Here is a 16,154-nt window from a genome sequence, read left to right as displayed (position 1 = left end):
CCTTGGCCCCCCTTCCCACCCCATCCCCACCCCAAACCCACCACCACCAAAAATATACACTGCTGCTTCCAGAATCTGGGATGTGAAAGACAGATGTGACATTCCAATCTGAGTCCCAAGATCTGGCTTCAAATTCCTTGGCCCTTCCTTGGTGTTGCTGAGGATGACGCCTGGGGCTGGCTCATTTCCCAGGTGGATGCTGACCACGAGACCCAAGACTTCCGCCAAGATTCCTTCCCTGCCCCTCCCGCCCCTCCCTCACATTCTGACCCAAAAGCCTCTCCAGCCATGGACAACTGGGCCAGCTTTGGTTCCACAGTCTGAAATGGAGGAGAGCTGGGCTGACACAGGGCGGAGAGAGCAGCCTGAATAAGGGGGGACAAGACCACCGTGGCATGGGGGCTCTGTGGGGCGGGGGGGGCGGGGCACCAGGGCTACTAGATGCTGCTCACTACTGAACAGAGGCACCAGCACGCAGAGACGCACGACAAGCACACCCCGACCTGCACATGCACAGAAAGCTCAAGCAGGTAAGTGCGCACCTACAGACACACACGTACACACACACGTGTAAGGGCATGGCACAGACCAGGCACAACAGGGGACGCACCTCGGCACATGCACACACAGCTGGACAGACAGGCGGCAGACTCCGTCTCCACTGGCAGTCCCTGCAGCTGTCCGTGCGAGGGAGGAGGGCAGCGTGTGGCTCAGGGCTGCCCGTGGAGGGGCTGTCCTTCTGGGTCCTCTGGCCACTTTGATGTTTTGTGGGTTGGTCCCTGGAGGAAAACCCTCAGTGCTGCTTAGCACTGGCAACAACTTGGCTCCTCCTGGCCCCTCCCAGGCCACCCCTGTCAGCACTCCTGGCCGTACACGCCAGATGCACCGGGTCTTGCAGGACTTCCCACTACAACCAGTTCACGCTGTGGCATCGAGTTCTCCACACGATTCGCTCTCAGAGTCTCCATGCCATTAGGAGGTAAATATAAAAAGTTTCTGTGTCTCAAACCCAACGTAGGAGTGAGCGAGTCTCCCGGGCTCTGTCCCTCACGCAGGCCAGGGCTCCTGGCCACAGAGGGCTGGGCAGAAACGAGAGGTAGGCCTCCATCGTACGCTCAAGGCGGCAGTGCTGTGTAGTCCTCGCTGCCGTGGCTGCATGTCGGGGAGCGGGCGCAGGTTAGATCTTCACATCCTCCTGCACGCTGAGCTGGGACAGGGTCTTCTTGATGCGCAGAGCAGTCAGGCGGGCTGCGCCGTTGGCGTACCAACACTCTCGCATCATCTTCCCCATCACCCGTAACGCCTGCATGGAGAGACCCAGAGGCCGTCACCCTCACGGTGCGTGGAGGAGCCCTTGGGTCCCAAGGCTGCTCACGTCCCTCCTGCCTCCCCTCAGTGCGGAGTCCTTCACAGTCTCCGGCCTCTTCACCCAGACCCTAGGGAAATGCCCTGCCAGCGCTCCCCTCCCCCGGCTCTTCCCTCCCACGGGTCAGGCTGTGCAGGTATTGATAAAGGAGAGCGCAGCAGCTAAAGACCAGCTCTTTCAGCCTCGCCCCTCATCCTCTGAGGCAAACCCAAACCCGAGGGTTCTAAGAATGCTGAGAAATGCTGGTCTGCTATGCGATGAGAAGGCATCGTTAAATTGCGACCTCAGACCTCAGGTACTTTGTTAATGCAGAGGCGCCCCCTCGTGGTTACACTCTGTTAAAGCAGAGCCAACCTCTCCCTAATTGGCCAGAATGGTGACCTGAGTGACAGTGAGAAATGACATACCTGGAGCGTGCTGAGGGCACAGATCTGAAACGGTCGCACCAACCCCCCCATACACACAAAGGTAACGAGGTAAGGTGAGAGTTGTGTGATCATAATCATCATTTCACTACATGGACCAGGGGACTAACAACTCATGGGAAAATGGAATTTAAAACGTTTATTTTGGTGCAAAATTGTAAGCTCCACGTTTTGTCATAATCTGCATTTTCCATGAACTTTTGGAAGAGCCAGTATCTATTGAATCAGTAGTTTGCACACCTTAATGAGAACTGTCTGCCAGTTATTCCTCTTTCTGAGGTAGGAACGAGGTACATGGGCAGGGCGCTAGCCCACGGCTCGGTAGGGAACAGCACATGCGCACACAGTGCTGACACGCCAGGGCTACCCCGGAAGTCAGCCCTACCACCAGGAAAGCCTTTTCTACGGTAGAGAAGTCAGCAGATGGAAAGGCCACAGGACCTACCTCATAACTCTGCCACCAGTTAGGGATATTGGGACGTAGCTTTTGGTCACATACGACCTTTCGCATTTCCTCAATGGAAGGGTCAGAGGGCACTAAGTCATAATACGGCAGCTGATATTCTTCGTGGACTCCTGGGAGAAAAGAAAATACCTACCTGAGTTATCAAGAAAAGGGAGAGAAAACTCAAACACCAACACCCACACCCACACCCACATTGTGGTTTTTGTTTGTTTGTTTATGTTTAAGGTTTTTGCCACAGGGTGCATGTGTGTACTTGCCAAATAGAGAGACAAAGAAGCAGTGAGAGAGAAAGTGAGAAATCATCACCCGGGGGATGGCCATGCTGCAATCCCTTCTCCTCCATTCTCCTCTCTGGATGTTGGGCACGCGAGTACACACATCCGGCGTGATTTTCAAGCCACCAGGTCCAAGACTCAAACTGCAGTCTTTCAGTGCAAAGTCTAGCTCCTTAACCACTATGCCACCTCTGGCCCTCCCACATTGTGATTTATAAATACCAATTCCTACTAAGACCAACTGGGGCTCGTTGTAGAAGCTGGCTGGCTCTGAGTATGGGGTAAGAAATACACAAGGGTAACCAGGAACATCTTTTCACACCGAAAAAGCAAGAGAACTATCAAAGTCTATTCAGAGGTCATGTCAAGTGGTACCAGCATGAAAAGCTCCCAAACGGCCAGAGATGTGAGCATTTAAGTAACGAGACTAGAAATTTCAATGGAAACAAATATTTTAAAATCAAACAGTTCATACTAACCCATAAAAAAGAAACGTCAGTTACCTTTGCAAAATGTTCGGAAACTAAATCACCATTATTTTCTTTAAGCTTATTTCTCCATGAGCAAGAGAGAGAGAAACAGATAGTCAGAGAGAGAGAGCCCTTGACAGGGCCGTTTGACCACAATCACCCTGAGCTCTAGGTGACCCTAGACCACAGACGCATGTGAGCCGAGCATACTCAGGGAGGTCTCCTGACTTGAACCAGGAACCTTCCCACGTGGGATAGCCTCTCAGAGCACTGCATTTTACCACTGTGCCACTGTCCAGTCCCCCAATTAAAAAATTTTTTTTCTTTAGTTTGCTATAGGGCACATGAGCTCAATGGAGAAAGAGAAAGAGAGAGAGTGAGCTAGAGAGAGAAAGAATGAGAAATCACCCCGGGGGGATAGCCATGCTGCAATTCCTTCTCTTACATTCTTCTCTTGGGATTTTGGACACACATGCACACACACCTGACATGTTTTTCAACCCACCAGATATGGGACTCGAACCATGCAGTCAGTCATGTGGGATCCAGCCACCCTAACCTCCATGCCATCCACTGGCCCCAAGCTCACTATTTTGAAAAATAAAAAATAAATGGAAAAAATATCAAGTATCTCTCCTGCCTTTCCTATTCAAACTAGATATCTTGGTAACCAAGTAGCTATATTTTTTTAAAGAATTATTTTCTTTATTTTCATTATTATTATTATTATTATTTGCAATTTGCTGAGAGAGAGAGAGAGTGAGCGAGAGGAAAGTGAGAAAGTAAGGCACAAGGTCCAGAACTTGAACCTCAGTTGGCCATGTGGGAGTCCGATGCCTTAACCACCATGCCACCTGCCAGCCCCCTAAATAGCTATTTAATAATTAGGTTAAGTTTCAAGAAGACTCCTCCATTACCACTGAGAACTAGTTGTTTCAGGGAAAAAAGAGAAATGAAGATTTTCTACTGATAATTCAGATTCCAGCCCCCAAACTCGAGTGGTAGGGAGCCCCTCTAACCTTCTCTCTGTCTCTTTCTGTCTGTTTCAGGGAAAAAAGAGAAATGAAGATTTTCTACTGATAATTCAGATTCCAGCCCCCAAACTCGAGTGGTAGGGAGCCCCTCTAACCTTCTCTCTATCTCTGTCTGTCTCTCTCTGCCTCTCTCTGTCTTCTCATTTTCTTTTGGTAATTTTTCCTTTAAAAATTTTTTTTAAGGTGGGGACGGCAGGTGGTGTGGTGGATAGGGGCACTGGATTCCCACATGGCCAACCATGGTTTGAGTCCTGGACCTGGAGGCTTGCTTTCTCATTTTCCCTTTCTCTCTCTCTGATAAAATTAAAAAATAACAGTAACAAATGGAATTAAATAAAAACTTTTTTTTTAAGGTAAAGTATTCTCTTGGCTTTCAGATCCTCCTTATTAATAATCCCATCTCCCTCTCCCCTCTAGGAGAGGCAAGGAGCAGGCCTTCAGAAGAAGACTCCTCTATTACAGAGAACTAGCCATTTTGCACAATGTGTGTGGTTTTTCATTTTTTGCCTTTTTTTTTTTAAAAAAAAAAGAGGGTTATTTTGGTTCTTTTTTCTTGTTTTTCCTTCTTTTTCTCTCTCTGTTTTCTTATTCTCTTTCTTTTGTCTCATCACTCTGCTCCTCAATCTCCATTCACTGTGTTTCTACATGGATCTAAGGGAACCATAGCCAAATATCCAAATACTATTAGGGTTAACGTATTCCTCAATACCCATTGAATCTGCTGCACAAACGGATAAAAAAGGAGCGGCAAAGAGATTCTAGATCACCTCCTTCTGCACGCTCCTGAATGCTTAGATTAACTTCAAGAATTAGAAAGAAACGCACCATCCATCAGATGACTAGAAATCACCACAGGGCCACAAGAAACATGGGAAAGCAAGAAAATACCTCTCCTCCAAGGGAAAAGAATAACTCCTCTTCATCCACAGACAGTTCAATGGAAATCATGGAAATGTCTGATAAAGAATTTAGAATATTCATGATGACGAAGCTAACAGAGATGGAAGAGGAGAGAGACAATGAACTGCAGAAGAGGCAGGAGAAAGGAGCTGACGAGTTCCAGGAGGTGAGGAAATTCTTGCAAGATCTAGAAGAGGAAATACACACTCTAATTTTGGACCTGTAAGAGATGAAGGCTATAATACAGGAAGTCAAAATCTCCCCTTAAAGTATTAAAAGCAGACTAGGTCATACAAAAAATCGAATCTCAGATGTAGAAGATAGAATCGCTGGCCTAGAAGAATTTACCACGAAGACTGAGAAAATTGCCCAAGGAAAAAAAAATGAGAATAATATACTAGAAATACTAGATCCCATCAAACGTCCAAACATCCATATAACTGGTATCTCAGAAGGCGAAGAGACTCATAAGGGCATCGATAATCTATTCCATGAAATCCTGCAAGAAAACTGTCCAAACCTAGAGAGGCACTCAAAAATCCAGTCCCAAGAAATACAAAGGACCCCAGATAGAATCAACCCAAGAAGATCTTCCCCAAGACACATTATAGCCAGACTGACCAAAACCATAGACAAAGACAAGATACTTAGATTGGCAAGAGAGAAACAGCAAATTACCTACAAAGGATATCCCATCAGACTAACGGCAGACCTCTCATCTGAAACTATGCGAGTGAGGAAAGAATGGGAAAATATATCCAAAGTGTTAAGAGAAAAGCAAGTTCAACCAAGAATACTGTATCCAGCAAGATTGTCCTTCATGTGGGAAAAAAAGACAAGAACATTCTCAGATTAAACAAAACCTGAAAGAATTTATCAACACCAGACCAGATCTCCAAGAAGTTCTCAAGGGAGTGCTGTACCAGGAAAATTAAATACAGACACACAGTAATAATTCAAAAATTAAGAAAATGGCCAACTTAATTGTAGGGACAAGTCTGGAGTTGAATATTGTAGCCCAGAATTTAATCGGGAGGGCTGAACCACAATAGATGATAGATTAAGTACATGAGACTGAAAGGGACCAGCAGATAGTATAATGGCTATATCGCTGAACTCCCATGTAGTCAACTGTGGTTTGAGTCCTGGACCCGGTGGCTTAAACTCACGCTGGACGCATGTATGTGCGTGCCCAAGATCCCGAGAGGAGAATGAAGGAGAAGGGACTGCAGTGTGGCCATCCTCCCCGGGGGGTGATTTCTCACTTTCAAAAAAAAAAGTACATGAGACTGAACTGGTAAAGTACTACTTTATGACTTTTGACGAAAACATTGCTGATTTTCTTCTAGGCTTTGTTTTCCGGTTTTAAGGACTTTTGTCCCATCTTGAGCGAACGATAGGTTCATGTACCTAATATTTGAACAGAATCCCAACCTGTTTCCTGGCTTTAAGTTTTAAGCAAAGTTCCTTAGCATTTATTTGATTTATTAAAGCTAAAACTGCTTTTCTTGAAATTAAAAACTATATTAAAAATAATTAGGTTAAGTTTCACTTTAAAGGAAAAATATCTAACTAATACGTGGGAGATAGATGGACTCAGAATACCACACTGTCCAACCTCTGCGGGATTTGGATCTGGACTGGGGCAACGGCCTCTGTGGGCTGCTAACATCACAAAAAAGAGACAGTAGACCCTATGAGCCTTGTTGAACAGACACAGCAACACAGGGAGTTTTTGCTCCCAAAACCTCAAATATGATTCTAGTCCCCACATCTACCTACAAATTCATAGGAAATATCAAAAACAGGAGAGTGAGTGGAGTCCATGGGATGCAGTCAGTGAAATCTAGTCTGGGAAACTAGGACAAAAGACCCGAACTCTCCAAAAAAAAATAAGGTGAAGAATTGGGGGAAAAATAAAATGGAGAGTGAACCTGTAGATGAGAAGAGGTTACGGTGTGTCAATCAAGAGTGATGGATAAACTATCTGGATCCTGATTCAAATAAACTTTTTAAAAATTAGGAGACAACTAGGGAAATCTCAACACTAGATGTTAAATGAAATTAAGAATTAAAGTTTGAGCTGGCCCTGTAGCCTAGTGGTTAAGGGAGCTGGACAGTTTGAGGTCTGACCCTGGTGGCTCAAAAACATGCCCCAAACCCCAAAAAGATGGAGAGATGGAAGGAGAGACTGCAGTGTGACCATGCTCTGCTGGGGGGCTGCTCTCTCCCTCTCCCTCTGTCTCTCTTTGGCAAGCATAAGAGCAATCTGGCAATTAAAAAAATTACTGTCCCTCCCCCCACCCCCAACCAGTTTTGCTACAGGATGCACAAAGCCTCCAGGGAGAGGGAGGGAGGGAGGGAGAGAGGGAGGGAGAGAGAGAGAGAGGAGGGAAAGTAAGAACCCCCTACCCCCAGGGTCCAGAACTAACCACATAGTCGACTATGTGGGATCTAGCCATTTTAACTTCCGAGCCACCTGCTGGCCTCGCTGTTCATTTTTTAAAGTGTGGTATATAGTATCACATCTTTAAAGTCCTTATCTTTTTTAGAACTACAAACTAGAAGATTTTCCAAATTAAAAATTTTAAAAATCCTGAGGCCTGGAGGCCAAGCCAGCTGGATCCCACGTGGCTGACTATGCAGTTTGAGTCCTTGCTCTAATCCTGCACCCAGCAGCTTGAAAATCATGTCGGATGTATGTGTGTGCATGCCTGGGGGGAATAGGGAAGGGACTGCAGCATGGCCATCTCCCTGGGGGGTGATTTCTCATTTTCCCTCCTTCTCTCCTCTCTCTCCCTTCCTCCCTCCCTCCCTGAATAGCACATACATTCTATAGCAAACTTATACACACAAAAAATTAAATCCAACATATCTCCCTCATGCCTTTTTCTAGAAAATTAAACAAACAAAACAAAAAACCTGCTGTCTTGAGCTAATGGAAAATATTTTTTCCTTTTTAAAAATTTTGCTGGAGGGTACATGTGCTCATCAGAGAGACAGAGAGAAAAAGGGTGGGGGCGGAGTGAGAAAGCACCATCTATGGGAATGGTCACGCAGTGATTCCTTCTTCTTTATCTCTTCCTCCTTTCAGGACTTTTGGACACACACGCACACACACCTGGTGTGTTTCTCAGGCTGCTGTGCCCAGGACTTGATCTGTATAGTCAGTCATATAGGACCAGCTGCCTTAACCACCACATTATGGGCTGACCCCGGAAAGACTTTGTTAGAGTTTTTTTTAAGAGGTTTTTTTGCTATAGGGCACGTGCACTCACCAGAAAGACAGAGAGAGACAGAAAGTGAAAAATCACCCCCCAGGGGGGATGGCCACGCCGCAATCCCTTCTCCTCCATTCTCCTCTCGGGATCTTGGGCACGCACGCACACACACCCAGCGTGAGTTTAAGCCACTGGGTTCAGGACTCGAACTGCAGTCAACTACATGGGAGTCCAGCAACACAGCCATTACGCCAACTGCTGGTCCCAGATTTTTAGAGTTTTTGACTTGGTAATTATTGAAGGGGTAGTGTAAAGTTTAAGCCTTAACCTCACTACCAAAGTTTAAATCGCAGTTTACTAGCTGTGTGACCACAGACAAATTACCTAGCCTCTCAGCCACCCATCTTCACTATCTGTAAAATAGTGACAATACTGTCTACTTCCTAAGTTTGTAAAGATTACGTAAATTTACACATGCCAGGTGTGAATAAATGTTAGTACTACAGCTAGTATAAGACGTCCTAGGAAAGAAGACATGGACTGATTCACGATTTAAGGTGTGTGACCAGATTTTTCTTAATCCGTCTTATCTGAGCAGTGTTTACTGATCAAAACTGAAGCGCTACAATTCCACAAATAATGGCTGGACACCTCCCTTCCACAGTTTGGGTCTTACCAAACCTATCACAGATGGAAATGGGTAATAAACACAAAGCGTTCTGCTGAAGACTAACCAGCCAGCCCAACACACACACCTTTCATGAGAGAGAAAGAAAGAGGGAGAGACAGATATTTCTGACAGAGTCTTGCCATGTCAGGATCATCCCACCCTCGTCTCCCAACTAGCCAGGAGAACAGGAATGCAAACTGTGCGCTGCGTGTTCAGGTCGGCTCAGAAATGGAACCTAGGCCTCCCACGTGGCTCCCAGCCTCCCGAACGGTGGTGCTGTGTGCTACCACAGCTGAGCTCCGGTTTCTTCTTCTAATCTCTCTTTTCAAAAATAGTCCCGTTCCTTTTAATTCAACCACTTCCCCATCTCTGATGGAACAGATAAATGGTTGAGGGCGCTAGAGGGTCTTGAACTTGGTCACATGGCAGACTACTTGAAGGTCAGTGTGAAATACTGATACATTAAGCTAACTGTTTTTTGCTTAACCTGATGCTATCTTTTACTGGATTCTGACATGAATAAGCAGTTGCAAATGCCAAAGTTTTTTTTTTTAATTATGGGAGGAAAATTTGTTTTGAGACAATTCTGTGCACTCCTGCAGATTTCTAAATTACCACTATTACTTTGGCAATGAAACGCCAGGGTTTCCAGCAATGTGGCCTGAGAGCCGGTGTGTTAGACTATGCCGCATCCGACATTAAGGAGACCCCTGCAATGATCCTGTGCTATTCACATCCAGGTCATTCCCCAACTCCACAGTCTAATAAAAACAATGTTGGAAAAAAAAAAATCCAAACAAGCCTCCAGAATGGTTTACCACGAGGAAAACACCAATCAACAGTTGTCTGGAAAAAAAACACCTTTAGTGCAGCTGCCTCTAAGATTCCACACCTTCAACGAGAACTGTAAGTCTCTGATTCGGGCGACAGCCTCAGGTGTCCAACAGGTCATAAAAAGGAAAGGGGGGCAATAAAACTCTGGCACCCTCGGGTGGCCCAGCATTCTGGAACTCAGAGGAAGGAACAAGAGAAGGCAAAAAAAGATCGGTACCTCCAGAATTGCATCTTCGTGCAATCTCCCAGTACACAAGCCCGAGGGCATAGATATCAGCACATTTAAAGGAGTCAAAGTGTTTCATGTTAATGGTTTCATCAAGTACTTCAGGGGCCATGTATCTGCAACAGCAAAAGAGACATGGTCACACAGAGACAATGATGACTGCCCCCCTGCGCCAAAGCACCCATCCACGGGCCTGAGTGTGGGGGAGCATCGCCCCAACACAGTCCCTCAGGGAGGGGGCAGCGGGCGGTCTCTTCATTGCACCGTGTTTGGATTCAGCTCTGAACACTTGGGCGTGGATGTGGTGACCAGTCTACTCTCCCGTGTCTCTGAGACCTGCTCTGCAGCATGTCTGGGTCTCTCGGCAGAGCCTCCGCAGAGGATCACAGGTGCACAGAGCACAGTGCACGGGAGCTGGCTGCTCCCTGAGGCTTTCACTGTAGCGGGTGCAGCCACAGTAACGGCTGAGCTTACATTTCACCCTGAGCTGCTTCTGTTATCCTATCCTATTGCAGATATATGACCACTAATCCTAGAGGTGGCCACGGCCACCCTTGGCTAATTACTAATACTCAAGCCACTACCCCCACCCCAGTCAAAGGAATCATGTTGGGCCCACACTTAGGGCCTGGGTAGCTGCAATCATTTGTCCAAAAAGAACGACAAACACAGCAGCGCAACCCGATTCATGTTGATTCAGCCCAGAGCCCCCTCTCCCATCCTCTAAGAGACAATTCCATTTCCAACTCAGAAGTCAGTCTGAACCGTCATTTCTTACTTCGTCTCTGTCTGAAGTGGGAGTGGGCCCATACTTCTTAAGGGTGTCCACAGTCCCCACCCGAGATTGCATCCAGTCTAGCTGGGCAAACCTGCTCCCCAAACCCCAAGTAGAACACACTCCCTGCCTCCTCAGGGCTCTCTGCACAAGCCACCCCTTGGGCCTGCAATACCTTCCCTCTTCCCGCTGCCAAATCTTCTCCAGAGTCGCCTCTGCTCCCACTCTCCCCAGCTCCCGTGGCACACAGCTCTATGGAGGGCACCCTGCCTGTGGTACTTGTCTCTGTCAGCTACAACCGTGTAGCTTTCCAGTGTCAGCAGTAGGTGCACTTCAACTTGCCGCTGTCTAAGAGAAGGACCGCTGCCCTCCTCCAGTTCCCCCGCATCCTATGCATATGGGAGGGGGCACACCCGCGGTCCTCGGTGCAAGCTGGGCGTCAGGGCAGAAGCCCAGGTCCTCCTATGCATATGGGAGGGGGCACACCCGCGGTCCTTGGTGCAAGCTGGGCGTCAGGGCATAAGCCCAGGCCCTCCCACCTACCGTTTGGTTCCCACCCTCTGATTTGGGGCAATGTCGATGGTGTCAGTGACGGCGTCGTGGCGCACAGCCAGGCCCAGGTCTGCGATGGCGCACATGCCGTTCTTCTTCACCAGGATATTCTTCGACTTTAAGTCTCGATGAGCAATTCCAGGCTTCCCTGGCAGGGAAACAAACAAACAAAGCGGCATTGTTAAATAAAGGTGGTGTAAATGTTAAAGGTGTAGAGGTGCAGCCTGACTGTGTTTCAAGTCCTAGCTGGGCCTCCCGCTCACCACGTGCTCCTGAGAAGTGGCATAAACCCGTTTCTACTTGGCCTTTTCGTGCGTGAAATCAGGACGGAGGTTCACGGGGATGCTGTGCGGACTGAGTGCACTAAGGCAGCAGGGAGCTTGGGCGGACGCGTGTACTGGCTGAGGCTGTGATGCACGCCCCCGTCGCTCACCGACCTCAACCAGTACACTCAGGTACAGGACTGCTGAGCACCTCGGAGACCACGGAGGCTAGGAGCAGGAGCCGACTCTCACGGCTGGCTCTCGATCGTGGCCAGCAGGGGCTCCTGTCCTGGTCCACAGGCATCGGGGATCACACCTGCCTCCGTGACAAAGCGCAGGCTTTCCCGGGGTCACCGCTACCAGCAGCAAAGCTCTGGGCCTTCTGCCTCCAGGAAAGTGATCCTGGCTGAGTGCAGGCTTTCAGCCAGCTGTCCCCATCAGGACTGTGACCGACTAACGGACGCTCCTGTTACAGGGGTTCCATTCTTTGGCACGCATCCTGTGGGCTTCAGAGATGACCACTCCTTGGTAACAAACAGCCACATCAGCTGCTGACCGACAGACGGCTGAACGCCGCAGGTGCTGCCGAGTTCTCTGAGGGTTTCAGAGACCCCTGCCTTGTGAACACCTCTTGGTCTCACTTAAACAAAGCTCAAACCTGCCCTTGTGATTAAACTGCAGTTCCTGAGGGGCAACCCCAACTTTCTCAGGAAAAAGCAGTTCTAGGAACTAAAGCAGAATATGCCAGCTTGGCAAGTCCGCCCAGCCTCCCCACTGTGTGACCGACCCCTCACCTTGGGTACCCACGATCTCCATGTGCAGGTGTGCCAACCCGCTAGCAGCAGAAAGGGCCAGCTTAATCATCCCCTCAATCGTCACTGTGTATCGGTTCAGGTAATCAAACAGGGAGCCATGCTCATGGTAGTCGGAGACAAGCCACAGCTGTGTCCAGGTGCCATTATCTGCAGAGAGCCACAAGTGAGTTCCGGAAAAGGCGTAACTGTCAGCAAAAAGGTTGAGACAGGACAAGAAGAATGTGTACAACACCAAAGAACACTCCTGAATTTACGTCTCACACTGCCACACATCCTAATGACGCCTGTACGCTATGGTCGACCAGCTGGAAGCTCCAGTAGGGACAGACAGCAGCGTCAGGCCTGCTCCCTCACTTCTTTATTTTAGGCAGGTTGCAGTGTACTGAATAACATTCCTTTTTTTTTTTTGCTTTAAGGTGCATGTACTCACCAGAGAGAAAGAGAGACAGAGACAGTGAGAGAGAAAGTGAGAAACTTCCCCCTACCCCCAGGGGGATGGCCACGGTGCAATCCCTTCTCCTCCACTCTCCTCCTGGGACCTCGGACAACGTGCCTAGCTTGATTTTTAAGTCACCAGGCCCGGGACTTGAACTGCAGTCAGTCATGCAGGGGTCCAGTGATGTAACCACTACGCCATCTGCTGGCTCCAGCATTCTTTTTATAAGTCAAATTTGAAATATGAGGAATTCAGGAAGGAGAAAGCCTATGCTTTGGGAAAAAATGGGCATCATTACTTTTTAAATTAATTATTAATATTTTGAAAAAGTTTTTGCTATAGGGCACGTACGCTCGCCAGAAAGACAGAGACAGACAGAAAGCGAGAAATCACCTCCTAGGAGGGATGGCCATGCCGCAACCCCTTCTCCATTCTCCTCTCGAGATCTTGGGCACACATGGACATGTGCCTGGCGTGAGTTTAAGCCACCAGGTCCAGGAATTGAACCTTGGCCACATGGGAGTCCGGCGACATAGCCATTACACCGACCGCTGGTCCCGGCATCATTAGTTTTTATGTAACTGTTTTTGATCCTGATAAGCCTCACTCACCTACAGGTCAGAACCACCACCAGCTACATCCACCACAGCCAAGGGGACAGCCCTGAAGGCCCTCCTCTGTGCTCCAGTGACCCTGGGACACAAACCGCCCACGGCCCTGCTCTCTTGTAATGTTTCTTTTCAGTCCACTGATCTAACCAGGCTACGCGCTCTCTGTGACTGCAAGATCTCCTCCGCACATCATCGCATTCTAGGCCAAAAACTGCTTTCCAATCCATGAATAGCCTGCTCCCAAGTATTCCCAGAGAGGCCACCTTATCTTCCAGAAGAGCAGTATGAGGTAGAAAGCACATACTTTATTTTCCTCTTTCACACAGGAGGCAGTGAGGAGGAGGAGGGCAGAGAGGGAGGTCACAAACAACAATAAAAGCTGGGAATCTAATTAAGCTATGCTGCTGACAACAGGAAGACTGGACACCAAATGGAGATTGTCCTGATCTGGGCTATGCTAGTTCTAGGATGCCACGCTCTACAGATCATGCTCAAGGGCAAGAACCAAAGAGCCTGCGCTTCCCACCTGCAGACCCTAATGTGGCTTCTGACCGCCAGATCCATGAAGGGAGTGGCTCTAGTCCCCAGCCAAGGGTCCACCCAGCACAGCACACTGCTGCTTCTCTAGCCAGCCCTCCAGCCTGGAGAACCCTACTGCCACATTAAAAGGGAAGACAAGTGATCCTTTCAAACACACATGAGATTTGCATTTCCTCAAAAGTGATGTTTCCAAAAGGAGCAGTTCAGGGCTGGCCCCACAGCACAGTGGTTGGGCCTGTGTGCAGGGAGCCAGATCCCACACAGTTCGCTTCTCAGTCCCGGCAGGGACTGACGGGATGGAGAAATGGAAGAAAAAGGACTTGTGTGTGACCACACCACTCTTGAGGGGTGCTTTCTCTTTCTCTCTGGTGAGCACATGCACACTCTGGCAATAAAAAGATTAAAATAGGGGTCGGCAGGTGGCACGGTGGTGAAGGGTCTGGACTCCCACATGGCCAACTGCTGTTTGAGTCCCGAATCTGGTGTCCTGCTTTCTCACTTTCCCCCTCTTTCTCACTGTCTCTCTCTGGTCAAATCAAATAATAATAATAATACTAAAAATAAATAAAGTTTAAATAAAAAAATTTTAAATAAACAGAAGGAAACAGTTTACTCAGAGGAAGTAAACATTCTTTCTCCCCACTTCCCTGTATACAAGTCCAAGACTCAGCGTGAGGGCAGCTGAGGCCACGACAAAGGCCTCAGCAATGAGAGGAGCGAGCGGCCTGCGGTGGTGTTAGGGATGCAGAACTACGCCCAAGCGTCTTCTGAAGGCGTCACAGCCGCCGCCACCTAACACCTGCTGTGCCATAGAACAAATTGAGTCACAACCGCTGGAGTCTTCTAAAAGGTGAGCCCAGGCACCTGGAGGTCCTCTCCACACTGCAGGTGCACAGCCTGCCCGTGTCCTGGGAGCTCTGTGAGCAGGGATCGCATCTGCTCTTACATGTGACAATCTGAGCGGCAGGCGGAGTTGCTGGCCCACGGCAGTCACCAACTGCTGGTGAATTAATGAGTGTCATTTAATGAGTTAGTCACGCATTGATTCACAAACCATCTTCAGAATAAAATACCATCCTCTTAAAGAGGCCCTTGTAATCTGGGACCAGCAGATGACATAATGGTTATATCACTGGTCTCCCACGTAGTCCACCATGGTTCGAGTCCTGGACCTGGTGGCTTAAAACTCAAGCCGGGTGCATGTGTACGCATGCTCAAAATCCCAGAGGATAATGGAGAAAGGGACTGTGGTGTGGCCACCCCTTCTGGGGGATGATTTCTCGCTTTGTCTCTGAGTACACATGCTCTATAGCATCTCTCAAAAAAAAGCCCTCTTAATCTGGCCCCTGCCTGCCGCTCCATCTCCCTGCTGCTGTGACACAGCCTACCCAAGGTACTTGCAGGGTCCCAGGCACACCTTACCTCTGTGCACCTCAATGCCTGCCCCCTGGTTTCCTTCCTGACCAGCTCCTATCACCTCTGCCGTGGTCAGGTTCAGGTCTGCCTCTCCCCCAGCTGGTGCTCACTGCCACGGCTGTGCTTACTGCCCATCGGCACTCCCTAGTTTGCTGTCTGTACCAGGCAGTGAGGTCCTCAAGAACAGGGACGTGCCTGGGCACACGGCACTCAGAAACTAAAGCACAAAGGAAGGGCGAGGAAGGAGAAGCGAGGGATCTCAGATGCAGGCCGGGGCACGAGCTGAGTCTGAGGGCCACCAGGCGGCACGTTAGGGAGGGAGGCAGGTCTTTGCTCCGCTGTGGCTGCTCCACCATAGAAGGGGCTCTTGGTCTTGTTATACTGTGGAAGTGGACTAGGGGCTTTCTGCAGTTAGCCCAGCCTGGCTAGGACGAGGCCACCAGTCCTAATTCCAGTGATTTCCAAAAAAGGGAAACTGGGCAGATAGGCTGCAATGATCTGGGGGTATAACACGTCCGTCTGCTCGACTGCTTGTTCATTTGCTTAACAACCTGGGTTTCTATAGAAGCCTTCCAGGGAATAACAGGCTCCACATTTTAAGAACCTTTTGAAAACTCTGACCTTATTAAGATTCTCTCTCTGTGGCCACTGGCAGAGCTGTGTGCCCGACCACGGTTTGATTTCTCCAGTCCCCCTCCCTGTGAGAGTGCCACTGACTCTGGGACACTCCATATCCGAACCCAGCCCAGTACCTTTATTGTCCGCAGCAATAAACCCGAGGATGTTCTCATGGCGCAGCATGACTGTCTGGTATATCTCCGCTTCCCGGCACCAGGACCGCTCCTCACGCGAAGAGCAA

At 48.8% G+C, this 16,154-nt stretch overlaps 1 protein-coding gene across 1 annotated transcript in view; it reads right to left on the bottom strand.

The window, feature by feature from the left end:
* Positions 1–19: 19 nt before the first annotated feature.
* Positions 20–16,154, bottom strand: part of ACVR1B (activin A receptor type 1B) — a gene marked incomplete in the record, with an annotated part of 48,590 nt that continues 32,455 nt past the window's right edge. The window contains 6 exon segments of the mRNA XM_027766198.1: positions 20–1,303; positions 2,237–2,367; positions 9,879–10,003; positions 11,206–11,362; positions 12,272–12,439; positions 16,048–16,138. Of these exon segments, the coding sequence (XP_027621999.1) occupies positions 1,178–1,303; positions 2,237–2,367; positions 9,879–10,003; positions 11,206–11,362; positions 12,272–12,439; positions 16,048–16,138 (798 nt within the window).

Source organism: Tupaia chinensis, unplaced genomic scaffold (genome assembly GCF_000334495.1).
Source record: "Tupaia chinensis unplaced genomic scaffold, TupChi_1.0 Scaffold141469_1, whole genome shotgun sequence".
NCBI classification, from domain to species: Eukaryota; Metazoa; Chordata; class Mammalia; order Scandentia; family Tupaiidae; genus Tupaia; species Tupaia belangeri.
The sequence above is the reverse complement of the archived record's forward strand: the minus strand, read 5'-3'. Positions and strand labels throughout refer to the sequence as shown.